At 41.6% G+C, this 26,609-nt stretch overlaps 1 protein-coding gene across 2 annotated transcripts; it reads left to right on the top strand.

Moving 5' to 3' along the window:
• The first annotated feature begins 13,111 nt into the window (after window positions 1–13,111).
• IL7 (interleukin 7) lies at window positions 13,112–26,609 on the top strand. Of its 2 annotated transcripts, XM_051611896.1 has the most exons (5): window positions 13,112–13,624; window positions 19,206–19,348; window positions 23,032–23,118; window positions 23,881–24,033; window positions 25,464–26,609. In XM_051611896.1, exons 1-5 carry the CDS (start codon window positions 13,615–13,617, stop codon window positions 25,614–25,616), a joined length of 546 nt encoding a protein of 181 aa, XP_051467856.1. In that variant the 5' UTR covers window positions 13,112–13,614; the 3' UTR covers window positions 25,617–26,609. The 2 variants fall into 2 exon arrangements, with proteins under 2 accessions (XP_051467856.1, XP_051467857.1); XM_051611897.1 differs by lacking the exon at window positions 23,032–23,118.

The raw sequence follows: 26,609 nt of genomic DNA, 5'->3' as shown, positions 1-26,609 counted from the left end.
GCACATCTGACTGTATTAAACCAGTATCCATTAAGGATATGGCCAGTGATGAGCTACTGGGAAGTTCCATACACACTGCAGTGCACAAATTCCATGTGTAACATCAACCACTTACATTTCCAAATTGGTGAGACAACAGCCGCTCTTATCAGAGTACAGTATTTGATGTAATCCCCCAAACATGTTTTGTAGCTAACAAAAAGGTAAACACATCTATGCAGGATTTAACTTTTTCAGCCTACCTAAACTGCCAAGTTTCAGCTGGTATGTGTTGGCCAAAATCTGTCAGAATAAACAAGCATTGCGTAACACGTCTCTCCCAACCTCTGAGCTGGGCTCCACTCACCTAAATTAGGAGACAAAAGACAAGGATTCAGAACAACTGTCGGACACTTGTGGCTTAGGAGATGAGACTGAAGATATATTCTCATTTTTGCAAGTTGCTGAATTTTGGCAACCTTATTAGTTAAAGCTCTACGCAGAATTCTCAAATCTGATTTCAGTTAAGATCAAAACTGCATTCATCTCTACCACAGAAGGGGGCAGTCAAAAGCAAAAAAGCGTATTTGTTGCATAAATCTTTTATTCTGAGCTCAGTTTTTGTTCTACAAAAGCATTTGAAATAGCATGGCATCTTCAGCTGTACAATTATTTACTTCAATGGAAAAATATCAGAGGCTTTATGACCACTAGTATGACTCAATAGCTAAGTGGCAGAGTTCAGAAGTTTTTGGCTTACTGATCTGTTTGACTTGAAGCTCCACCAGAGATACTATCTACAAATAACACAATTCTGGTTTCTAACAGGCCATCATATCCCATAATTATCTTCTACTTTGTGAAACTGTGGAGCATTACCTCTACCTAATGCATAATTTTCATCAGGGCAAGAGGCAAATGACCTATTAGATACAAAAAAATTACATCTTCATGCTTCTTCTCCCAAATCACAGGAACAATCAGGAGGACAGTTAGTAGTGGTAGTTCTGAGTGGGTAGTCATTTAGCCTTAATGACAGTAGTGATTGACAGTGGCACATGCAGTTAATTGCATAATACTCCCTGAGTTGCATGCCATTGGCTTCTGTTAGCATTACACCTACCAGTCTATCAGTTTATCTTTCTACAAACCAAATGAGCTGTCTTTCAGCCTTGGAACTTCTACCGATACAGCTTTTCTCTGTGTATCTTATTCACAGTTATGTATTTCTGAAAGCAATCTGCATTCATGCCCCTACAAGGGCAAAAAAGTGATTGCCTCACAGATGGCACAGAAAAGGGAAAGCAAACAAAATCTTCGCTGGTTATTGGAAAGAAGGATATAAATCAGATTGCTGTTTGATAAAGAACAAAGTAAATAATAAATTACATGAATAAACAGCATGCAAATGATTCCATCACATGCAAAACCTTTTCTTTTGGCCCTACCTATGTGGAGCAGTGAAGTACTTTCCAGCAGCGTTTGCTATGTGCTTTCCACGCTGCTCCAGAACAGAGGTCCTTTTTTCCCATCCTACTGCAAGCACCCCCAAACAGTGAGGGAAGGACACCCCATAACATCTGCACACAGAGGCAGAGCCAGCAAACCCTGACGGGTAGCTGTAAAAGCCAGCACAAACATTTGCTACGGCTGACAGATCATATCAAGATTTAACTGGAACAATAAAAATGCTTTGTGTGAGCTATGCCAAATTTTCTCCTTCTTGTGGGCAATTGGAATTAACAAGTTCCATGCATCTTCTTAAGCATTTTTCTTCAGCACTTGTCCTTTCATACTGTTTTCACTTAACTTTTCATAAAATAGCCTATCAATAATATTTTCAGGTAGGAACAGACAAGGCTGCCCTTACTTTAAAGGGACAGAATAATAAAGCAGTGGCCAAGGAGGTGCTGGATCATCACTTTTACATATAATTAAAACAAAGCATTACAGTCATCCTGGGGGCTTTTTCGAGCTTAAAAACTCTACTCTGGCCTACTTCCTCCCCTCCAAATAGCCTCGGAAGGGAAATCAGAATCATAGAATATTAGAGGCTGAAAGGGACCTCCAAAGATCAAGTCCAACCTTTTTTATTAAGATATTTTTAATAAATAATTATTTGTGAGATATCCTGATAAAAGAAGCAAGAGATGTTTCAGTGAAGCATGTTTTATTTGCTTTTGCCATACCTGGATAGTGTAATTTTGTTAAATCTCATAGCTCTTCAGCACTTAAGACAGAGACATTGAAAAATAAAAGCTGTATGTGAATCCCAGTCCTCACTTGCAGGAGTATTTCCAAATTGTAAGAAACAGATGATTTAATTTTTAAAAAAACCACAAACACCACTGGGAGGAGCAGCAGCCAGATCTTCCCTGATGAGTAGGGCACCATATAAGCAATTTCAAGCTCTTGGGGCCAAAGCATCCCACAATCCAGACTGTCTAGCTTATAGCCTTGTGCCAGAAATCGCCACATAAAGTGGTGCAGCACAAGCTGCACCTTGTCATGTCATACATGCTGGCAACCCACTTCCAGTCTTCCCCTTTTTCATGTACATCTGACATCTGATTCATCATTTTGTTCAGCTGCTGGCTCTCAGACTGACATGCAGCAAATGGCAGCCACTTCCTATGTGGCACAACCAAAGCCTGTCTACCTCCAGAGCAACATGCAGAGAGCTGTCTGGGTAAAAGAGGAGGGTCATTTCCAGCCTACCCACTTTTTCCTTTCTTCCTATTTGTCTGGTTGCCCTGTTCAAATAGGACCAGTCAAATGTGGTGATATAATTTAACAAGCAAAAATCCATGTGGGAGCTGGCTGTGGCTGACACCCATGGTGCACTGCACACATATGCACAATTGTGTCATTTTCTTCTTAAACAACTACTTTCCATGTTTGCACTGAGTGCAGTGATACCAACACACTGTGAAAGGTCAAGGTGCTGAGCAGTGGCTCAGTCCCTGACAAACACACATAGCTCAGAACGTGAGCAGAGCTTCATCCCAGATTTACCCCTGGGGTTATCAGCACAGGCAAGTCATTAATAGACCCACCTTTATCCCATCCAGCCATCAGTCCATCTCCTGCCATGACAGCCCAACTCAGGCTACCTCTTGCAGAAGGAATTTATCACCAGGCTGATTTTGTTCTAGCAGGCATCCTATGGACAACCAGGAATGATGACTAGGGAAAAATAAACGGGCTAGTCCTGGAATTTATTCAAAGAGAATTTAAAACATTTTCATAATTAGTGTCACACAGAGAAAGTCATGGCCACTTCATCTTCTTGCTGTTTCAGATTATTTTTAACACTATTTAAAAAGAAATATTAATCTGACATATTTATGATCTTCAATTCTTATCTCTGGTGGGGTAAGATAACCACAAAGTATTCTCACAAAGTGCTTCTGGAGGGAAAAGCAAAATGCTGTAGCCTTCTACTCCCCTGCGCCCACAGACAGTGCAGACAACCTGGGAAGGGAACGTTGTCACACCCCAGCTCCCTGTGAACACCAGCCACCTTATCATTCACTTGGAGCCTGTTCCTTCCCAGCACTCTCAGCCTCACACACCAGGACGTGCATCTCCGGTGCACACCCTGGGTGCAGGACTGAAAAGGGAGGGAAGGAATCCCTGAGTAATTAATAAGTTTGTTTACCAGCTGGTCTGGCCGGGTCCTGCCTTTGCATGCTCCCTCTGGTTCTTTCTAAGGTGCTCATCCCAGCTGTTCTGCAGGGCTCAGTGGCTGACTCCAACCTTGACAATCCTGAGCACTTTTTACTTTTCTGGACCTGGAAGCTTTTTGAAATGCTCCTAGAAAAGGGAATTAATAGATTTAATTTGCATCAGAAGAAGGTGAGAGGCAGGTATCCCACTGAATTCAGAAACCAAGGGATGGAAGTTGGTATCACATTTGATTTCTACAGATGTGCCTCGGGAAAAATGCCTTGATCATTTTTTAAAGCTTATGTTGGAAACACCTCCTAGGCAGGGAGCAGAAGGATGTCCACTTGTTCCCTCTCCCTAATGGGGCTGCCCTGTCTTGTTTGCACTGAACAATTTCTTGACTGCCTGGGTATATCTCCATCTGGGACCTCAACAAGCTTGTAAGGTCAGTGTGGCATGTAAGTTTCCTTGGTGGGGTCCTAGGATATTTGCCTATCAAAAGTTACTGATGATGGAGGACTTTTTGCAGGGCAATGGCTAAGAAGATTGTAGGTTGTGTGTTGTGGGTTTTTTTGGGGTGTGGTTTTGTGTGTTTGGGTTTTTTTGTTTGTTTGTTTTGTTTGTTTGTTTGTTTTTATGGTTGGACTCAGTGATTCTAGAGGTCCTTTCCAACCATGACTATTCTGTGATTCTGTGAAGGTACCTTTTGAGAGAGTCAGTGAGAGGCAGGTTTCCAGCATCTTAAGCCTCATTTCCAGCACTCAGTTAAAGGTTATTGCAAGATCCTTCCTCAGGTAGCTTCTAGATGAACAGAGGACACTTGTTACATAGCAAAGGCAGCCAGGTGCTGCACACAGGCTTCAACCAGTGTGAACAGGAAGGACAGAATACAAAGAGACTGTTAATTGTTCACAAAACAGAAGTGGAAAAGCTGAAAATCGCTAGCACTTCACATACACTAGATAATTGTTGGTAACGTATATACGCACCAATATCCACATGCCAGAGTGCACCGAGAACCTAGCCCAAGAGAGATCAGTCCTTGGGAGATGGTGTCTAACTGGTGGTGATGACAATGGTGCCCATGAACCACTACAGAATCACAGAAAGAATGATAGAATGGTTTAGGCTGGAAGGGACTTTAAGGATTATCACTTTTCAACTCCACTGCATGGGCAGGGATCTCCCACTAGATCAGGTTGCTCAATGTCCCATCCAACCTGTCCTTCAACACTTCCTGGGATGGGGCATCCACAACTTCCGTGAGCAACCCGTTCCAGTGTCTCACCACCCTCACACTAAAGAATTTATTCCTCATATCTGATCTAAATCTACCCTCTTACAGTTTGAAACCATTCCCCCTTGTCCTATCACTCCATGCTCTCAAAAGTCCCTTTCCAGCTTTCCTGTAGGCCCCCTTCACTATGGCACAGGAATCTCTTTCTAGCGCGTTCCTCAGGAAAACCTAAAGACAGTCTATATGATGCCATGATATCTGCAAGGTTCTGCTCCCATGGAAGATGTGGCAGTTTAACCACTTTATGTAATGTAGGGGCACAGGTTGCCAGTAATGGACTAGCACTCCCAAAGAGGCCTATGTCCCCCATTTGTCTCCCTACATGTCCCTGGCTCACAGTCTTACTTAGACATTTCTTTAGCTGCCTTGTAGCTGTGCCCTAATCTTCACCATACACAGGAAAAAGGCACTAAATTGTATCAACTGGGTCAGACGAGATAACAGACGACACTGGGTGTGACTGGAAATGCCACAGTTTGTCAGTACCCATATAAAAACACATAAAATATAACAGGTGGCAAAATGGAATTCTGCCTGTGAAAGGGCCTGTGAATTACTAGCAAGTTGTTTTTCCTTCCAAAACTGTATGGGCCAGAAATAAAAACATTTTTTTTTTTAAAGGCAAGAATAAGCATTAAAAGATGTACAGTGTATTTCTTCAATACTTCTAGAGAGGAAGGAGCTAAAAACTGCTGAGTCAGGAAACCTTTACTATTGATTAACTTACCTTCATTAGCTGCATCTGCTACTGCTGTTTTTCCTTTAAAATTAAATGCCTTTTTTCTAGGCATCTACCTTGAAAGAGATTCAAATCTTCAATACAAAGGGGAGCATTCTAGAATATACGTTTCTGAAATCACATCAGCTTATTAAAGACTGATTAGACAGTAGTAATTGTGGTGCCAGGCAAAGACAGCCTGGACAACTATGTTTAGCTTTGGTTCTTCACCATCATTTGGAAAAATGTAACTGTTGAATACTTCAAGAACAATTTCTGAATGTAATTAAAAAATAAAAATAAAAAGCTACTATTCACTTCCATTGTTATTTGATCCATTTTTGTATGTTAGAACAACGTATAGCTCTTCAGACATTTTCATTTCAGGTTACTTGCTGTCTTTGAGAGCTGATGTTACCTCTGCTGAAGGAGAGAACATGTATCAGAGCCACTGAAAGACTCAAACACCGCAGAACAACCACACACACATCCATTCACTGCTTCAAAGACAGCCCTTTAAAACGGTTATGGTAAGACAAAAAGCACAGTACCTGCACACTTTTCTTATGAAATATGTTTGCTAGGTCTTCATGCAATATTTAAGTGTACTTTCTCTGGAAAAAAAAAAAAAAAAAAGAAAAAAAAAAAAAAAGAAGAAGAAATTCAAGTCTCTGCAAGCACCGACTGTTTTGATTTGCCAAGTGATGTTTATCGGGTAAACTGCATTAGCACACCATATTTTAATTTTGCTTCATTCCTAAGCCACCCTCATCTGCTCTAACCACACATGGATCTCATACTCACTGCAAGCAAGGGAGAAAGACACATTTGTAAAGGGGATCTTCAAAGAAAGAGATGTGTTTGGAAATATTTTAGGGCAACTTCAGATAGCAGCAAAATAAATGTCAGAGCTAAGTTGAAACTTCGAAGTGGGAATGCTCTATTTTTAGCTGATCTTTGTATCTGCAAACTAATCTTTTGCTTAAAGTTAAGCATGTGAGTTAGACATGCTGAAATCAGGGCTAAGCAGGCTCATGCTTGGAGGATACGGTCCACAATATCCACTTCTACAATGAGTGATCCCTGTTTTAAACAATTTCTTTGTATTGATTGATTTTTTAAAAAATCACTTTGAAGAACAGACTCCCTCTTCAAGATAGTTTACTACCATGCAATAAATGCAGCTCCTTGGTAGTAAAGAATGCACTTCATTAGATTTTTTAAGTGGATCTATCCATGTTGCTGGATCAAGCAAGTCAAGTAAAAGTTGTCAAGACTGGGACGGCATGGTTAGCAAAAGAAAAAAAACCTGAAGTTCACAGAAGTAATTACATTTAAGTTTGTTTTCACAGTTGGAGAAATGAGTCAGCTTTTTTATGGATGAAAGACACAGTAGATAGTATATCCTTTCCTAAAACAAGCATTTATTCAGATAAGGGATTTTACAAAAACAAAAGAAAATATTTCAGATAGAAAAAGTATCTTTCCATGAATTTAATTACACACCTAAACTCTTCATCAGAATGGTTGCAATGGAACATACAGATTTATTAACATACATCCAAAGCAAAGAGAAAATAACCATGACCATCTTGTAATATATTTCCAAGATTTAAGACCTGTAACTTACTCCACAGGTAGACTCTGTTTCAACAAAATAGCAGATACTTAATTTTACTCCCTGGCACAGTAGCTTCACCAAAGTTACTGTCACTTTTCAGGGTGACCTTCTGCCTGTTTTTAAAACCAGAAGGAGGACTCCCAGTTCTTTTAAAAAACAAACAAACAAAAAACTCCCAAACTAACAAAAAAGCAAGCAACCAAAAACAAACAGGAAAAAGGAAAAAAAAAAAAAAAAAGAAATTGAGTATTTAAGGGACAGTTTGCCATGGGTATTACCCACCAACCACATTTTCTCAGGATAAATAGTGGGTCATGAAGGAGAGGGAGACAAAATAAAAAAGGAAGTTCAAGAAAAGTCTTTTTGTACTCATATATGTAACATTGTAAAAAAGAGCCACCACTAAAAGACACATACATTCACACAAATAATAAAATATAATTGCTTGTAATTTTGAAAAATCACTCTTAAAAGCACAACACCAAGTGAACCTCCAAGACCCTGAAATGCAATGAAATTTTCAGAATTTCAATATGGGTGAATATCTGCAAAGACCATTGCTGCGATCACATCGCCTCTCCCCTCCATGAAACTGCACTTTTTAAAGTAGGAAAAGCAAGAGAAAATGCATTGACAGAAACCCATCACTCCCGCCTAATTCTTCCTTCTGTGGCTCACTAAAGCAGAAGCAGGGTTTTCATAATTTGTTCCAACTGAAATAATAATTTATTCCACTTTCCAGGTCCTTGTCTAAGGCACCTAAACAGGTAACAGCTTGGCTTGAAACCTCCACTCGGTGAAGAGAACAACCCCACTACAGCCTCTTCATTGCCACAGAGCTGATGTAAGCAGCTAATGTCACCGATGGGCACAGTAAGGGCTGGACTGAGGACACACCCTGGGCACTGACAAATGGAGACCAGAAATGGTTCTCCCAACGATGGATGCTCCTCAGGTGCCTGCCAAGCACCTCGCCTGCAGCATCGCTGGGAGGAGGAGTAGGAAGAAGAGGAGGAAGAGAAGGAGGAGGAAGGCTGCGTCCTGCGCTCCATGCCAAGTGATGGTGGTGCTGGGGCGCAGTCTGTCGCACCACGGGCTGTGCAGGGACTGGAGCTCGTAAAGAAAAGCTGCTCTGCTTAATTTAAAGACAGATGTTTGAGAGTGCATTTTGGAAATTGAGCCTTCTCCTCAGTGAACTGAGCTAGCACCCCTCTTCCTATCTGTAATCAAACTTCAATTACAAACCTCAGAACATGGTGGCAAGGGCTGTTTATTGCCTCTCAGGTTGAGCGTGCTGACCCACAGGCTGGAAGCCCAGAGGGGTACAAGCCTCCTCACACCACTAGCCCAGCACAGGCAAAGCCCAATTTATGCAGCAGGCTCTGGGATGGATTCATGGCTGGGAATGTGGGTAGTGCCTCTGGCAAGCAGGAGCAAGGAGCTGGCTTCTCACTGCTACTGCCTTACACCATACAATCTCCTCAACATCGGTAGTGCTGCTCTTAGGAATCGTCCCTTCCCAGTGGTAGTTTATCAAAATCCCTTTATTTGGCTTGTTGCTCCTGATAAAATCTTTATTGGCATCCTCCTGTACTGCAAGGAAGGAAGGTAAAATAATCACTGCTTTCTATTGAAGGATTAAGCTTTTCCACAGCTAGATAACAAAAATTTCCTGTGAACTCCCAATGCTTTGCAATTCTTATCTTTATATATTTCCATATATGTATTTTTTTTTTCCTAACCTCCATTGGGAAAATTACCTTGGATTCTCACATTAAAAAAAAAATATTAAAAGAGGTGAGATAGATACATTACACTTGAGTGACTGTAAGATAAAATTCTGCATTACAAAGTAATGTATCAGTCATTTCATATTTTTTCAGGACACACCCCAGTGACAGTACAAATTATTTGTGCAGAAAAAGTAGCACCAGTAAATCAACAAAATGGGTGTCCTGGTGCAATGAAAAAAATTAGGTCCCTCGGTCCTGTTTAAATATGACAGATTAGAACTTCCCAGACCTGAGTATCAACAGGAGTTTTGGGTGCATGATAAACTTAACTCTGAATCCCCGTGAACTGAAGATCTTCTTGTGGTTTTGGTTTTGTTTGGAGGGTGAGGTAGGAGTAAACATGTCTCTTCTTCTCTCCGTCCCCCATAGTTAGATAAGAATAATTTAAGTACCAGACACATTTATTCTTAAAAAATAAGAACATCAATTTCAGTGGCCAGGCTTTCACAGAATCCCAGAATCCTAGGGGTTGGAAGGGACCTTGAAAGATCATCTAGTCCAACCCCCCTGCCAGAGCAGGATCACCTAGAGCACATCACACAGGAATGTGTCCAGGTGGGTTTTGAATGTCTCCAGCGAAGGAGACTCCACAACCTCTCTGGGCAGCCTGTCCCAGTGCTCTGTCACTCTCACAGGAAAGTTTTTTCTGATGTTTATGTGGAAAAGTAACTTTCCTGAGTTCCACCAGTTTGTGATGACTGCAGCATGTATGTTTTACTCCAGAATATTTTTTTAAAAAAAAATTGTAACTTTTCAACTAATTTAATCCAATAATACATTCACTAATGGTACTGTAAATTTGCAAGCAGCCAAAGTAAAATCTAAAGTGATAAGCAAGAGATCTTTTCAACCTGACATGCAGCAGCTGTAGGAAGACAGCAACATTCCCAGAAGTACTTAAGTCTTTTGAGAACTGACTTTTAACAAGAAATCATGTGCTTTGCAATCATGTAGCTATCCAGAAATATTGGTATGCCAGTGGAGGTTAATATATAATCCCAAAATTTCTGAACTTCCAATATCTGACCAGGTCAGGAGACAACTGGATCTTCAAATTTAAACTTTTTTAAGGAAACTATCCTCAGAATATGTACTGAACAGAATCACAGAATATGTTAATTTGTGAACAGATAACATTTCTGGTGTCTTTCAGTTGTTAGCTATGCAATTCACAATAAATTCTTTTTCAGTTTTATAAGTTATTTTTTAAACTACTCTGAAAGAGAAAACAGCACACAATAGCACTAATGCCCTGCATTAGACAACATCTTTACAGAAGTCTCTTATTTGTAATTTTACTTAGTAAAATTATCTACATAGTATAGCTATATTAAATTATATAAATTATATATTATATATAAATTATATAAATATATAAAATTATATAGGTATTATATATAAAAATTATATTAAATTATATAACTTATTAAAACACCCATATAAATTGTCAGCATATTAAAAAGAAGTGGGACACCTAACACCTGGGAAGTTCTACAGAAATATTTCAGGTTTATTCTCTCCCCCAATGTTTTATGCACAGCCACAGTCAAGCTGCAGCTTAAATCAACTCCAGAGGAAGAGCTTTCTGTTTACAGTTGTGCACCAACTGCGTTTCACAAAATGGGCAAACCAGTATCAGTCATTTAGACTAGGTAAGTCTCAGATGGGATAAACTGTTATACCTTCAAGATTCCTTGCATGAGCTCTTCATTAAAATGGGTTGTTAAGATTATTAAATCATCTTAAGATTATATAATTAGTCTTAAATTATTTAATATTTCAATGGGTTGGTGTTGGTTCTTTCTTTTCAAAACAGGCAGTCACATCTGCTGAACACAGTCTTCTGAAGACTCGCATTTCATCTTTCTGCAGGTAATCTTTTTAGAAAAAAATAATTGCTAAATCTCTAAAAGAATTACTTTGAAAATAAAGTGCATACAATGATTCAAAATATTTTAAAAACAACATAAAAGTTACAGTCAAAACTTGAATATTTAACGATCCTACACACACAAATACATCAAAAACATCTATATCGTAAGTGTATATGCCACAGTCCAGGGTTAGGTCACATAACAGGGATTGACTGAGAACAAAAGAAATTACTAGGTAGAAAGCACAGATCACACCATCTATTTGTTCCTTTAACTAATGAAACGGTTCCACATATATTCAACAGACAGACTCTATCTTCTTAAAAACCAGCTGACAGGACCCTGCCACTGCTGAAGAAAAGAGTAAAACTCTAATTACTTTCCAGCATCATCTCTCACAGTCATTTTCTCTTTAATACATAAAGCTACTATGCTGACCTCTTCAATCACTCTATTAAAAAAGAAAAAGTAAAAAAAAAAAAATGAAGCAATATCAGTCTTCTTTATGTTTCAGCCAGAAAACTAGCACAACCAAGGCAACTGAAGTTTATATTTTGCACCCTGACAAATTGTGAGCATCTGCATAAAATACCTCATTTTGTGAGCAAAAGAAGTTGGAAGAACTGCTTGCCTAGAAGAAAAGTTGATTTTGAGGATATGGTTTTGCACGACTAGAGCTTCATAGTGCAGCTTTTTCAAAACCTTTGAGTCTTCAAGTGCCAGACCCAAGAAACAGCTAATCACACATTTACTTGCGTTACACTAGATACTGTTCCTCTCAAAAAGAAGACTTCTGTGGTATTCTCTGACCTGCACACACCAGCAAATTCAAATATACACGGAAGACTGTTTTCAGACAGTATTTGGCAGAAGAGGGGAAAAAAAAGACAACAAATGAAAAAAAAAAAAAAAGAGCGACAACTTAAGACCCATCTAAGAACTAGATCATGTAGCTCTTAGTGAGGCAAAATCCTTGTCAAAATTCAAGATCTGAGCCATCTGTTACATCCAGCCTGCAACACGTTAAGAGAACAAGCAAGGACAAGTGCTTGCTCTTGGTACAGAGCTGCGTTGATATCAATCACTGCCCTTCGCCCAAATAGTATGGTAGTGAAGTAAAACTATTACTAAAGTCAATTTGCTCAAAGTTGAAGGGGTGGAAAACACCCTCACTCTAGTCTCATGTCAGAATACCTCAGAAGAAGGAAAGCGATTTTTTTCCAAAGAAAAATTCATAAGAAATGGATACTCAATCTAAAGCACAGTGTAGTCCCAGAAAAGGTAGATGCCTAATCACCATCTCGTATGTGCATGAAGTTGCACAATTCCGGTATAAAGAACAGGAGGAAACCCTCCTGAGCAGTCTACGCCTTAGCTAAATCCATGTATTTGCTCGTTGATATTCACAGTCCAGTATTGGCCCCCCTTTGATAAGCACCCTTATAAGAAGGGCTTCTGCATTGGCCCCCCTTTGATAAGCACCCTTATAAGAAGGGCTTCTGCAGAGCAGAAAAGTGATGTTGGACTCAAGAAGTATTTTGTTTGGGAGGGGATGTGAAGGGAATGCTACACAGACATTTCGTACCCTATTTTATTCCAAGCCTTTTCAGCAGAGCGTCACTTTTTGCATTCTCAATTAACCTACAAAAATAAATAAATAAATAAATCTCGCTACTTCTGTGTCTTTTAGCACTCGAGCTTCCTCTACACCAAAACCCCTTCCTGAGTCACTCAACTTGTCCTTTTTAATCCTCTCAGATTTCTCAGAATGAGCTACCGCGGGGAGGGGGGGGGGTGGGGGTGGGCGGGGCAGGGACGGGGCCGAGGTCTAAAGAAAATCATCCACCTTGCGCTTTTGACCCGACCGCAGCAGCCTGGGGCAACCCTGGACCTGCCATGGAGGCCTCTTGGGAGCTCTCCTCCCACGACCCACCCAGGAACAGCCGAGCGAGCGACAGGGCGCTGCGGAGCGGCTCAGAAACCGAGTCCCTCTCCTCCAAAAGAGCGACTCCAGAACACGCCTGTTGCGCCTTTTTCCCACCCCTTTTTTTTTTTTTTTTTAGGATTTCCTCCCCGCGGATGAGCGGCTCTTTCCACGCGTACTGCCAAGGTCCATCCTTCCCTCCCTGGCCGCGGAGGCACTGGGCGTGTAGCCGGGGCCCTATGTAACCCCCGCCGAGACGGCACGGCCCCGCCACAGCCACTACGGGCCGCCCGCGGGGATCCCGACGGCTCCTGCCGCTGTCGCCCTCCTCACGGGGCTCCCCGGACCCGCTGCCGGTGCCCGCCGCGGACCCTCCCACGCGGCGGAGCGGGGATGCCTCCTCCCCTGGCGCCCGGCCAGCCGCCCGCGCCCGCCTCGCCGCGCTGAGGCCGCAGAGCCCGGGCACTGGGAGCACCGCGGCTGCCGGCGCAGCAGAAAGTGAAAGTACCTGCCGCCGGCGGAAGCCCCATGGGAAAAGCAGAGCCCGGCCGGGAGTCCCGCAGCCTCCCCTGACAGGCGAGCGGGGGTCGCGGGCTGCTGAGCCCCCGCTCTGCCGCCGCGGCTCCTCTCCACCCCCGGCGCGGTGCTCCGCGGGCTGCAGGCTCCATGGGCGGGACGGCGCCGCCACCATGACCGCCGAGCCGCCGGCGCAGCTCCCTGCCACCCCTCCCCGCGGACCATGTTCCATGGTAAGGAGCGCACCGCCCCGCGTTGCTCCGCGTTGCTCCGCGGGCGGCGGCGGGCAGAGCCGCGCGGGGCGCCCCGCTCCACCTACGCCCGAGCCGGACTGGGCTCCGCGCCGCTCCGCACCCCCGGCCGCGCTGGTTCCTCACCGGTTCCGCTGTCTCTGCGCTCCCAGCTCCGCCGCCTCGCCTGCTCTGCTGGCGCGGTGCCGCCCGATGCCCTTTTAAACCCGAGGTGACTGCCGGGGAAATTCCCAGTTTTGCTTTTTTTTTCGTTTTCCCCTTAGAATGAAAGTAAAAGCGCCCGGTACCGAGCCCGCCCGCTGCCGGGAAGCGGGGCCCAGGAGTGGCGGAGGCGGCGGGACGGTGCGGGGCGGGGAGCTGCGGGAAAACATTGCTCCGCCCCGCTGCGCGCTGCACCGCGGGCACCTGCCGCAGGTGCCGGCCGCGCCGGGAATGCCGCGCCTCGGGCCCCCGGAGCCTCGGCTCGACCCGCCCGGCCGCACCTTCGCACGGCTTCAGCGAGGCAGAGGGAGGAGAAAACCCGCGGTCGAGCGCTTCCCTCGGGGATTGCGGGCTGCGGAGCGGGGTCTGGCGGTCGGGGCGCGGCACCCTCGGGGATGCTGAAGGGAGCTCGATGGGCTCCGGGAAAAAGTGGCATGCACAGAAGGGTTTAGTTTTTTCAATTAAAAACAAACCCAAACCAAACCAAACAACAACAACAAAAAAAAACCACAAAAAACCCCAAAACCAACCGAGAGGGGCTTTTCTGTATTTGGAAATACTGGAATACTGATTCTTCCCGGCTTTTCTGGGCAAATTTCTTGGGGCTTTCCAGACACCATTTACGAGTTTTTTGGGAGCTCACTGAAAGGATGGGGTATTAACAGTAACAGACACTCCTTTTCTTTCGAAGTGCTGGTCATACGGTGCACAATCAATTCCCCTTATTTTGAAGTTGCCTCATTTAAGAAAATTCCTTTTCATTTTCAGTCTAAAGCTCCTGGAACTTTTAACCGCGCTTGGTTCCAGAGGACTAATTTTGGATTATCTGAACAGGTTTCCTTGTGATCCTTCGATGGGTCAAGGGGCTTAATGAGTGTGCAACATCTCTCACAATTACCTGCTTTGATTCTGTAATTCCTCACTTAAAAAAGAGACAATCTGTATGATACACGGAAAGTAAAATAAGTGACTGCAGTTTTCTTTCACCTATTATCTCCACTTGTTGCTGAACAAACCAAGTTTAAGTGATGGATTCTGTTAGATTGATTTGAGTTTGTTATTTTTGTCTTTTGAAGCAGCATATCAAAGTTATTTGTATCACTGTTCTATGAAAACAAGCATTGCAGGGTTTTTTTGCACTAGAATCAAGCGGTGCAACTGGTATATTGGAAAAATGTTGTCCTATGTTTGAGTTCTTGCGGGTTTTTGTAAACTTCTTTTAAAACATTAAACCTCAGTTCTACAAACTGATTATTTGCTTGGCATAGATAGAGTTAGCACAGAGATCTACAAAGGTGTCGGAGACTGAAGATCATAATAGATTCACCTTACCTAGTTGTTATATTTACTATATTTACAATCCATTTAATTCTCAGGCTAGATTTTTTTGAGCTATTAATAAACTTTTGTGATCAGTAAGTGAGAAGGTTAGATAATTTGGTTTTCAGGCTATCAAATTTCCCATTACAAGTTGGCAGGCAGCTCACCACAGAAAGAATTTTGGAATTCACCTTGTGCAGGTAAAAATCTTCCAGTCCTGTTTCTAGGACAGAAGTGTACGTTTTCACAAAAGTGTGTTCACAAATAGTCAATCAGAAAAATTAGTGCCTTTGGTAGTCAGGGTTCACAGTCACTGTGGTTCTTGCATCATAGAGGTTAGGTGGCTTGGGAAAGGTTATGATCAAGTTTCATTACTTTCTTCTTAGTTATTTTCAGTCTCTCCAGGCTGGGATTTACTAGTGATACCCAAAAGCCTAGAGACACCCATCTCTGAGTTCTGGACTGGCTGTATGCAATTCTCTCATCCAAGCTGAAGAGGAAGGGAAGTAGTAGCTGGGGTTGGGACATTCCTTCAGCCATTCCTGGCTTCAACTCCACAGTTACTAAGTATGCAGTGTTCCTACTGAGTAGCAGAGATAGATAGAAACAGCTCATAGTAGTACAGGAACCTGCTGTGATCTTTGCTAATCCTCAAACTTCATTTTCTAGCTGTGTTTTGTTTGGTTGTTTTTTTTTCCAAACCTTCTGTGTAAGCAGCATCCTAGCTAGTCTATCTGTACACCAGAGTCCAATTATGAGCTTCTTAATCTCACTATCATGGAATCACATAATCATGGAATTGTCAGAGTTGGAAGGGACCTCTAAAGATCATCCAGTGCAACTCCCCTGCTAAAGCAGGATCCCCTAGAGCACATTACTCAGGACTGCATCCAGGCAGGTCTTGAATATCTCCAGGGAAGGACACTCCACAACCTCCCTGAGCAGCCTGTTCCAGGGCTCTGTTACCCTCACCGTAAAGAAGATTTTCCTCATATTTAAATAGAACTTCCTGTGTTCCAGCTTGTGCCAGTTGCCTGTCATCCCGTCACTGGGAACTACTGAAAAGAGTCTGGTTCCATCCCCCTTGCACCCACCCTTTAGATACTTGTAGACATTAATAAGGTCTCAGCTCAGCCTTCTCTTCCCAAGGCTAAAGAGTCCCAGCTCTCTCAGCCTTTCCTCAAAAGGGAGATGCTCCAATTCCCCAGTCATCTTTGTCGCCCTCTGCTGGACTCTCTCTCTAGGATTTTCCTGTCTCTATTGAACTGGGGAGTCCAGAACTGGATATATTGTTCTAGCTGTGGTCTCACAGGGGCAGAGTAGAGGGGGAAAATGACCTCTCTTGACCTACTAGCCATACACCTCTTTATGCATCCCAGGATTCCATTGGCCCTCTTGGCAGCAAGGACACGCTGCTGGCTCATAGGTAATTTGCAGTCTATCAGGACTCCCAGATCCTTCTCCTCAGAACTGCTTTCCAGCTGTTCCACCCCTAACCTGTGTTGCCACATAGGGTTCTTCCTTCCCAGGTGCAAGACCCTCCGTACACTTCCCCTTGTTGAACCTCATTAGGTTCTTCTCTACCCAGCTCTCCAGCCTGTCTGGGTCATGCTGGATGGCAGCACAGCCCTCTGGAGTGTCAGCCACTCCTCCCAGTTTGGTATCATCAGTTAACTTGCTGAGCATACACTCTGTCCCCTCGTCCAGGTCATTGATGAATATGTTCCACAAGACTGGACCAAGTATTGACCCTTGGGGGACAGCACTGGTTACCGGCCCCCAACTCGACCCTGCTCCATTAATCACAACCCTCTGAGCTCTGTCACAGCCAGCCCTCAATCCATCTCTCTGTCCACTCATCTATCCCACACTCCCTCAGTTTCCTAATGAGGATGTTATGGGAGACAGTGTCAAAAGCCTTGCTGAAGTCAAGGTAGATGACATCTGCTGCTCTCCCCTCATCCAGCCAACCAGTTTTGTCATCATAGAAAGTGAGCAGAATGGTCAAGCATGATTCACCCTTGGTAAATCCATGTTGACCACTCCCAGTAACTTCCTGTTCTTCAATGTGTTTACAGGTAATGTCCAGAACAAGTCACTGCATCACCTTCCCAGGGACAGAGGTGAGACTAACCGACCCTGGGTCCTTTGTCTTGCCCTTTTTGAAGACTGGAGTAATATTGGCCTTCCTCCAGCCCCCAGGCACCTCTCCTCTTCTCCATGGCCTTTCAGAGATGCGGTGCAGCAGTAACATCTGCCATCTCTCTCAGCACTTGCGGGTGCATCCCCTCAGGGCCCATAGACTTATGGATGTCCAGTTTGGCCAAGTGGTCTCTAACTTGGTCCTCCTCTACTGAAGGAAAGTCTTCCTCTCTTTAGACCTTTCCCCTTGCTTCCAAGGTCTGAGATTCATGAGGAACAGCTTTAGCAGTGAAGGCTGAAGCAAAGAAGGCATTCAGCAACTCTGCCTTCTCTGTGCCTTCCAGCACTAGGGCACCCACCTCATTCATCAGCAGGCCTACATTTTCCCTAGCCTTCCTTTTTCTACTGATACACTGAAAAAACCTTTCCTTGTTGTTTTTAACGGCAGTGGCCACGTTGAGTGCTGCTGGAGCCTTGGCCTTTCTAATTTTCCCCCTGCATAGCTTCACTACATCTTGGTATTCCTCATAAGTTGCCAACCCCCTTTTTTAAAGGCTGTAAACCTTCCTTTTGTTCCTGAGGTCCAGCCAGTGCTCTCTTGTCAGCTAGGCTGGTCTTCTTCCTTGTTGGCTTGTCTTTTGGGTCCTGGGGATGACCAGCCTCCCTGGGCTCCTTTGCCCTTCAGGACTGTCTCCCAAGGGACACTCTCAACCATGCTTTGATACAGGCCAAAATCAGCCTTTCAGAAGTCCAGGGTGGCAGTTCTGCTGGCTCCCCCCCTTTGCTTCTCCAAGAATTGAGAACTCTGAGATCACTCTGCCTGAGACAACCTCCAACTTTTACATCCCCCACAAGACCTTCTTCTGTTAACAAGCAGCAGGTCCAGCAAGGCACTTTTCCTATTTGCCTCCCTCTCCAGCTGTGTCAGGAAGTTGTCTTCCTTCCACTGCAGGAACCTCTGGGACTGTTCCCTCTCTGCTAAGTTATATTTCCAGCAAACATCTGAGAAGTTGAAGTCCCTCACTAGAACAAGGGCTGGTGATCATGAAACCTCTGCAGGGTTCTGTATTCAATCTCCGGTTCTGTATTCAATCTCCCTCATTCCCAGCATCACGCCAGTCACCTGCAGCCTCCAGTTACCCTGTCAGTCCTTTCAGACTCTTTTGTTGTTTTGTTTGTGGGGTTTTTTTCTGCCCATCCTCACAGAATTAATATTTTACTGTATGTAATGCAAGGACAGAAGGCTAGCTGTCTCAGCATAGCAAGATAATCCACTGAACAGAAATACAGTGAGAGGCAGTGAGATTTACTCCAAAAGGTAGCAAAAATCTTGCAGAGGAGCATGTGTTGCCACCTTATCTCTTATTATTGCCACTGGTATAGATTTGTACATTTGGTTAGCTGAAAAATGGGCTTAAACACACTTCCCACATAGAGATGTGTTCATGGGCATTTGTAGAATTTGTCATAAGAAAAATTGACATTTAGGATGAGATTCAGCTGCAGATTAAGTCCCTTGAATGTCTACACCTACTGGAATAAGACACTTGTTTACATATGTGCTCAGTGGCTATACTCCAGTTATGTTCAGTGGAGAGACCTTGTCAATGCTTGCAGTGAAGCTTGGAGATTAATTCATCCCAAGTAGACATCTAGTGGCTGGTCAGCTCAATAGCTGTAGGCTTTTAACCATGCTGGCTAAATCATCCTTCAGTATGAGGGACTTTAGAGATTTAAAGAGTGTCTTAATCTGGAGCTGAATCCTTCCCTCAAGGTACAAACAATTTGGTTGTCCGAAGATACCTTTTAAACCATTTTAGCAGGTACAGAATGTATTTGTTAAGACGGCATATACTCTGTGGCATTTAATATGTATTTAACCGCTCTTTTTCTAATCCAGCCTTTTTTAGAACTATCTTTCGGGTTCTGCCACTGCTCCTTGTTCTGTCTCCAGTGAATTCATCTAGTTGTGCAATGGGAAATAAAACAACTGAAATCCGTATGAAGTATGAAAATATACTAAGCCACGACATCAACGAGCTGGTAGGTAATAGCTCTTGGGCTTTCAAAAAATGTTGATTATTTTTTCATTATGACAAATAATAATTAAAAAAAGCTATAACATTGACATATTATAAAAATCCAATTTAAAATCACCAGTTATCCTGGAATAGTGTCTTTATTTGAGGGGATGCTACAAATCAGTCGCTTTAAGATCTCTGAAATCTGTGGCTGCTGCCTATTAACATGTACTAATACTGTGTTATGGGTATTCGTACCTGTGGACCATATAGTTAATACCACTTGACCCTAAATAATCTAATCTAATCTAATCTAATCTAATCTAATCTAATCTAATCTAATCTAATCTAATCTATTACATTAATAAGTACTATTCTGAAGTAATTTCATTACTATTTCTGTTTATATCTTCTTATCAAGAGAAGAAAGCATTACACAACCTGTAATTTGTTCTAATTGTAGACTTATTGACTGAAGTTTCATGTTGTCCATTAATAAAAACGCAGAGACACAAATTTCGTACAATAAAAGTTTTTTTGTATTTTACCTATTAATACATCTTATTTAGACAACAAATAATGAACTTTTCTAGATAGCAGCAGAGAAGAACTTAACTTTCTCCATTGTAAATCTCCTCCATTATGGCTTTATCTGCCATATTTATTACAGCTTTGCAAAACAGTATAACAGTTTATTGACCCATACCCCAAACCTACCTTCCAACTCTTCATCATGAATTATTAACAATTAATCTGTCAATAACACTTGCATGGGAGAAAGCACTTTCCACATTGGATTAGCAGACTCATTTCTTGGAAAATGGGATTTTCCTAACAGTTTGTCACTAAACAAGAATTCACCATTCTGTTGCAGTCTTACATCAAGATCTATTTGCATGAAGTACAAGTGATACACAATGCTTTTCTGAAGGTGAAATCAGGAGCCATTGTATTTCTTCACACTTACAGTCCACCACCATCTTTCAGAGCATTATGGCAGTAGTTTCCAGCCTTTCTCTACCAAGACAGATCAGCCCTCATCTGGAAGCAAAATACTTTTAGGATCAGGGAACAATAATTTAATCTTCAAAAACATTCTCCTCATGTTGTGTTTGTTGAGATTACAAAGAGAGAAAGGTACTTCTCCATAGAAAGATTACTTTATCCTGAACAAGGCACCAAGGTTTGGGGAAATATTCATGGCCATGTTAGAACAGAGTGCCTTTAGTTTGTCATCTTTATTTCTGACAAGTGTTTGCTAGAGGACAAAAAGAAACCTTCTTGGTGAGTGGTTTTAAGATAGCTGACCTGTAAGAGGAAACAATACGATGGGAATAACAGCCTCTGGGAGGCAGATCCTGCTGTCTTTCTGTGGTGGACAGCCATGAGGTGCATCCCAGCTCTGCTGGAGCTGCAGGGTCAGGGAAGCTGGGGGGACATCCCTGGCTGGAGGTGGCAGGGCCTCGTGACGACCCAAATTGCAGGATGAAGCTTGACGCACTCAGTGCTCCAGGGTGCCATCAAGGATTTGAATGGAGCAATGCCATTCTTCCAGAAACATTTTGAAAGCCTTTCTCTTTTTAACAGAAATAAATATTATACAGTTTTTTAGGAGATAGGTAGAGTTTTTTAAGAGACTGTATGAGAACTAGAACTATTATCTTATTAAATAAATAAATAAAACCTTAATGAATTAAAGGTATTCGGAATGTAACAAGCTCTGAAGCTTTTACTTTCTAGGCTAGGCATGCACAAGCAACTAGTGTGCAAAGTTCTTCATTTCCCTGTTTATTTTTTCCCAGGTTAAGAGAGATTAATTTGTCTGCTATGTAAAATCAGTGTATGGTCTTGTCACTGTAACTTAACACTGAATATTATGGATAGTACTTTTTGGGTGATAGCACCTGCCCACTAGGCACTTTCCTGCAACTGCAGAGCCAAAGTCAGTAACTTTCAGTCCCTCAGCCTGATGTTTGGAGGCAGTTATGGAGATGACTAGTGGATTATATACTAGACCTCCGTAAGTTAATTTGATTTTCACTGAGGGCAGGCTTTCCTTTAGCTTGCTTTAGTCACAGACAATAAACTGCCTTCAGAAATGGTTACTGTACATTATACTAAAGATTATCTGAGGAAGTCAGTGAGAATGGTAAAATCCATTAGGACTTAGCAAACAAAGCCACAGATACATAGGTTTTAGAGTGATTATTTATTTATTTATTTATTTATTTTTACATATTTGTGATGTGTGACTGCAGTAAAACGTAATTCTATTGTGGTACAAGCAGAGTTGTGCATTATCTTCCAAATGGTTGGTTTGGTCTTTTGTTGTTTGTTGCTGGTTTGTTGTTTGGTTTTTTGTGTGTGTATGTTGTGGGTTTTTTGTTTGGTTTGGGTTTTTGTGTGTGTGTGTGTGTTGTGGTTGTGTTTTTTTGGTTTGGTTTGGGTTTTTTGGTGTGACAGAGAGTATTTTACTCCCTAAACTCTTGGTTTTGAAAACACTGCCTGAATTAAATTCTGTTCATCTTAGGTGAACTTCTGAAGTACAGGCAATGTTACAGAAAAATCAGCAGAAAAACTTTCAGTTTTCCAGTGTGTTCACATGCACGCCCAATGTGAGGAGAGTTAACACAATATTGTCGAGAGCTGCTATTTTAAAGCCCTGCTGGCTGTATTAGGTTATCTGGATACAGGCTGAAGAAGAAAGTGAAGGAATTTTGCTGAGTTGGGTTCAGTGATGACAAGTGTGAAAGTAGAAAAGACAACAGAGAATAAACCATTGTTAAAAGATTATGGTCATACAAAGGGAGCAAGTGATACTGCTTAGGACTTGTGTTAGTGTATGTGCAAAGTGATTGCTACTATCTGCTTAGATGCCTAGGGCATGTATTTATTGAGACAAACATTGACATGTATTTGATGTCTGCGTAAGATTTAAATATTCCTGTATGTTTTAAAATGCCAGAAAAAAAAAAGGCAATTCAATAGAATATGAAGGTTTAAAATAGATTTGTGTCCAGTTCTTGGTTTCCCAGTATGAGAGAAATACAGAGCTATTGGAGAAAATCTAGCAAAGGGCCACAAAGATGATGAAGGGACTGGAGCATCTGTCCAATAAAGAAAGGTTAAGAGAGCTGGGACATTTCCGCCTGGAGAAGAGAAGACTCAGGGAGATCTCATCCATGTCTATAAATACCTTCTGAGAGGGTACAAAGAGAACTGAGCCTTTTGGTGTTGCCCAGTGATAGAACCAGAGGCTATGAGCGCAAACTGAAACACTGGAGGTTCCTTCTGAACATCCAGAAACAATTTTTCACTGTGAGGGTGACCAAGCACTGGCACAAGTTGTCCAGGGAGGTGGTGGAGTCTCCATCTCTGGAGATATTAAAAATCTACCTGGATAGAATCCTGGGCAACCAGCTCTAAGTGGCCCTGCTTAAGTACCAGATGACCTCCAGAGCTCTCTTCCAACATCAGCTACTTTGTGATTTGATGTGATTCTGTGAATATGTTTAGGAATCCTAGCTGGATTTTAATTTTCCTTGCCTGTTTTCCAAGGAAAAGTTCAGAACTGTACCCTGACCCTGCTACACCTGAGGAGACACTACAGAACTATTTAATGTTGACATCAGCAGGTGTTCATGAGAAACTTGGCTCACTTGATTAAAAGTACTTCCGTGTTTAAACATATGTGATATTTTACAGGTAAATATGTCTGCAGAGTATCGTGACAGGTGCTGCAAGAATAAAAAACATGAAAATAGCAAAGTGTTTTTCTGCAATGATACTCAGGTAAAATTTAACTTCTCAGAATGTACTATAGAGAATACAAACTCAAATGGGCTCTTTGTACAGGTCAGTCCCTGAATAACATATTGTGATAGTGAGTAATTGTACCTTTAAATAGTCAAATCATGATATTGAGCCTTGTTCCTTTTTTGAATTTGGAATCACACTGTTTTTCAAGTAAATTGATATTTTAAAAATTAAAATATTAAGCCATTTTATATCCAAGATTATTTTTTTCCTACTATAAAGATTCTTTAAAATTTTAAATCCAAAACAGTACTTTCTTTATTTTGTCAATGGAAGGAAACATAAAAAATTCCCAACATCTGTTTTCATTTTTCTACAGAAAATCCTGTAAGCTAAGCTTCTTATTTCAGATCTGAAAAATTTAAAAATAATTTTTTGAACAGATATCAAATGACAGAAGGAACAATTTTCAGCTGTTGCCACAAATTTCATCACAACTTGATGAAAGGACTGACTCCAAAATTCATTCACTGTTTTCCTAACTGCATTGGCTGATTTCATTATAGCCATGACTTCTCCCAGCAGCCTTATGCTATTATTACTACTAAAAACTGATACTTTAAATATTTTGAAGAGTTGGTGGGTAGGTCAGATTAGTCATGTGTTTTATTAGAAAAGATTTGCAGTATGAAAGCGAAAGAAACTAATGGTAACTGATGGAGGGTTAAAGACAAACCAACATTAAGAATTATTGGTGCACAGACTTCTCAGGATGTACTTTTCTTGCTCTCTTCACAGGAAGTAGAATCACTACAGAGTATGGCATGCAACATGCTCAAATTCTTTCATAAGCAAAAAATCAGCAAAGACTTTAGACGGAAAGCAGCGTTAGTCTCATGTGGGACATTACAGGTTCTACAGTGCAAATGTGAAAGAAATAAAAAAGAAAAGGTGAGTGGTGGTGATGGTCTACAGTTTATTGGGAGTATGTGGCTTATTCCTTAGAGCTCTTAAAACACAGACCATTTTATCTACCTCTCAAAGGCTCAACTATCATGCATGTGCTATACATATGACAACTTTTGCTCTGTGCAGCATATGTCTTGGAACAGATATCAAGCCCAGTGCCAAGACTAAGTAAGACAATGATCTAGAAGCCTATAATGATGATCTGTACCCTGGTTTAGTACTGAAATACTTGACTTAATTTTCCAGTAAAAGACTAGAATCACACTTGTGTGACAAAGGCTTTTAACTTCTCTAGTGTAAAATCATAGTTGTTACTTCTCATTGGGGTTCTACCCTAAGATTAATGTCTAATTTGGTTTGTTTCAACAAACAATTATTGGGAGTTTCTCGTTTCCATAACTCTTTTGATGTTTATTTTAACAACAGTACCTCTAACTAAAAAGAACAGTTAGATATGAAAATATTTGGATTTGTAGTCACTGGCAGAACCTGCTCTTTGATGTGTCACTCAAATCTAGCACAATTGACCTACAGACTACCATAGCAAAAGAAGAGCATTCTTTTCTAAAGTTACCTGTTGAACACAAAAAAATATTGACCAACATCAAAAAGACTCACCATAGGCACTAGAGAATATAATTATTTATGATTGGCTTAAATACTGGGGTTGAAGGTGGCATTTAATTAATTATTTTTCTCTTTGAAATGGGGAAACTCATATAATCTAGGACCAGATCTTGAAAGTAATGTTGGTGCCTGTATTTTGCTTAGCCACCTATGGTGAATCCAACATTTGCCTTATCACAAAAGGTATCCCTGTTAAGTTGTAGAAGACAGCGATTGTCATCCTTCAAACTCCTGCACGACCTCGTGGAGGCCTCATTTTATTTAAAGACCAGTTAAAGTAATTTGGTAAAAATGACAGTCACTGAGTATGGAGAAGAGCCACAGTCGTGTTGTCTCTGGATGAGATCCTGAGCACTAGGCCACAGCACCATCCTCTGGGGACAGGTCTTCTACCCTTCTCAAGGCACCACACATGCAGTCATCTCTTTTGAAGTTTGGCTCATAATTGAATTTGCTTTATTGTTCCAGTCTCTCAAATAAGAGAAGATAAATTTTAACCCCCTCACAGAGGATGCACATGCTCTGGTTTGCACACACCCATGCCAGCTGTCCCTGTTTGCTGTGTGTTAGAGCTGCAGCCTCCCAGTTTGGTAGGCAGGGGAGGCAGCAGCCCTGTGCACAGAGCAAGAACATCACTTCTTGTGAGTAGTCCAGCTTTCTAGCTTAATTCCCCTGTAAGGCACCTCCATTATTTAATGAGATGTCATGGAATCAGTTTCTTTTAAAAGATGTGTATATGAAAAGAACAAGCAATTCTCAACAATCCAAACTTATTATTTTTTCAGGTTTGTACACAGGTAAACATACATAGTAAAGAAGATACAGAAACAGGTGAACAGTCAAAAAAAAAATGTAACCAAGAATTTTGTGAACTGAAAGAAAATATATCTAGCCTTCGATCATGCTGGAATAAATTTGAAAAAATAATTTCCAGGTGATTCCAAGTGAATCCTGCTCTTTTCTTTCAAAGTGGCATTACTTGGTATCTTTGCATTTTATATGCATTCTTCGAGTAACTCTGCTCGCTTATATGAAGACTTTATGCTGGAATGAGGATGGAAAGCTACTGTACCTTGTTCCTGGAGATGGAATAAACAGAAATGGCTAAATCAAGCTGCTGAAGTCAGAGAATCACAGAATGGTTTGGGTTGGAGGGGGCCTTTAAAAGCCATCTGGTCCAAGAAGTAGAAGTAAAACACAAAGTGTTGGAAACAAACAACTCCACAGAAGGCTGTGTCTCACCTTCGTCCTCTGGAAACTACTTTGAATCTTCTGATCTTTTGAGTAACTTTATAATACCATGGTATGAAAGCAATCTTTGTACCTGTCTACTGCAATTTATAGTAACATCTTACAAGCTGCAGGTGAAGAAGACAGTATGGAAAAGTATCTGGTTTCTTTGTCTGTATGAAACACATCAAGGACTGAAAGGAACAATTTCCCAAAGAAGCAGCTGACCTTGGGTCTGTTCTGCTGATGGAATAGTGTTTTCAGCATAGGTATCTAATGGGTCTGCAAACTGCTTTATGTTTTGAAAAATAGGGAAAAGGTTGACTTTTTTAAAAACTTAGGAAGAGTACTGTTTTTTGAGAGATGCAGCACACTTCTACTGGCTGAAGTAAAGGCAAGACAGTGAGACCTATGGAAGGTGAAAAAGGAGAATCCTGCATGTAAGTTTGTTCAGCTGACTGGAAACAGCACTAGCCTTGTGTATTTGGTTATCCTACAGTTAGCTGCAGGAGGAGCTAGCATTTCTTAGCTCAGATTGTGATCTCTTATATGCAACTATTTTATATAACGTGTTCAACATGTTAGACAAACATGACTTAAAATGTGTGAATATTTTAAGAGAATAATATATTGGCATTTAACTAATGAAGTGTTCATATTTAATTTTGGATAAATAGAAGTATTTTTATAGTGGTTTGTAA

This window comes from Apus apus, chromosome 2, assembly GCF_020740795.1.
Source record: "Apus apus isolate bApuApu2 chromosome 2, bApuApu2.pri.cur, whole genome shotgun sequence".
NCBI classification, from domain to species: domain Eukaryota; kingdom Metazoa; phylum Chordata; class Aves; order Apodiformes; family Apodidae; genus Apus; species Apus apus.
Note: the sequence above shows the minus strand (reverse complement) of the source record. Positions and strands in the feature narration are given on the sequence as shown.

Excerpts from the sequence above, each read along its gene's own strand:
- IL7 (XM_051611896.1), top strand. Across the intron at positions 19,349-23,031 it reads GCCACGACATCAACGAGCTG|GTAAATATGTCTGCAGAGTA; the intron begins GTAGGTAATAGC and ends GATATTTTACAG. Across the intron at positions 23,119-23,880 it reads TTTTCTGCAATGATACTCAG|GAAGTAGAATCACTACAGAG; the intron begins GTAAAATTTAAC and ends CTCTCTTCACAG.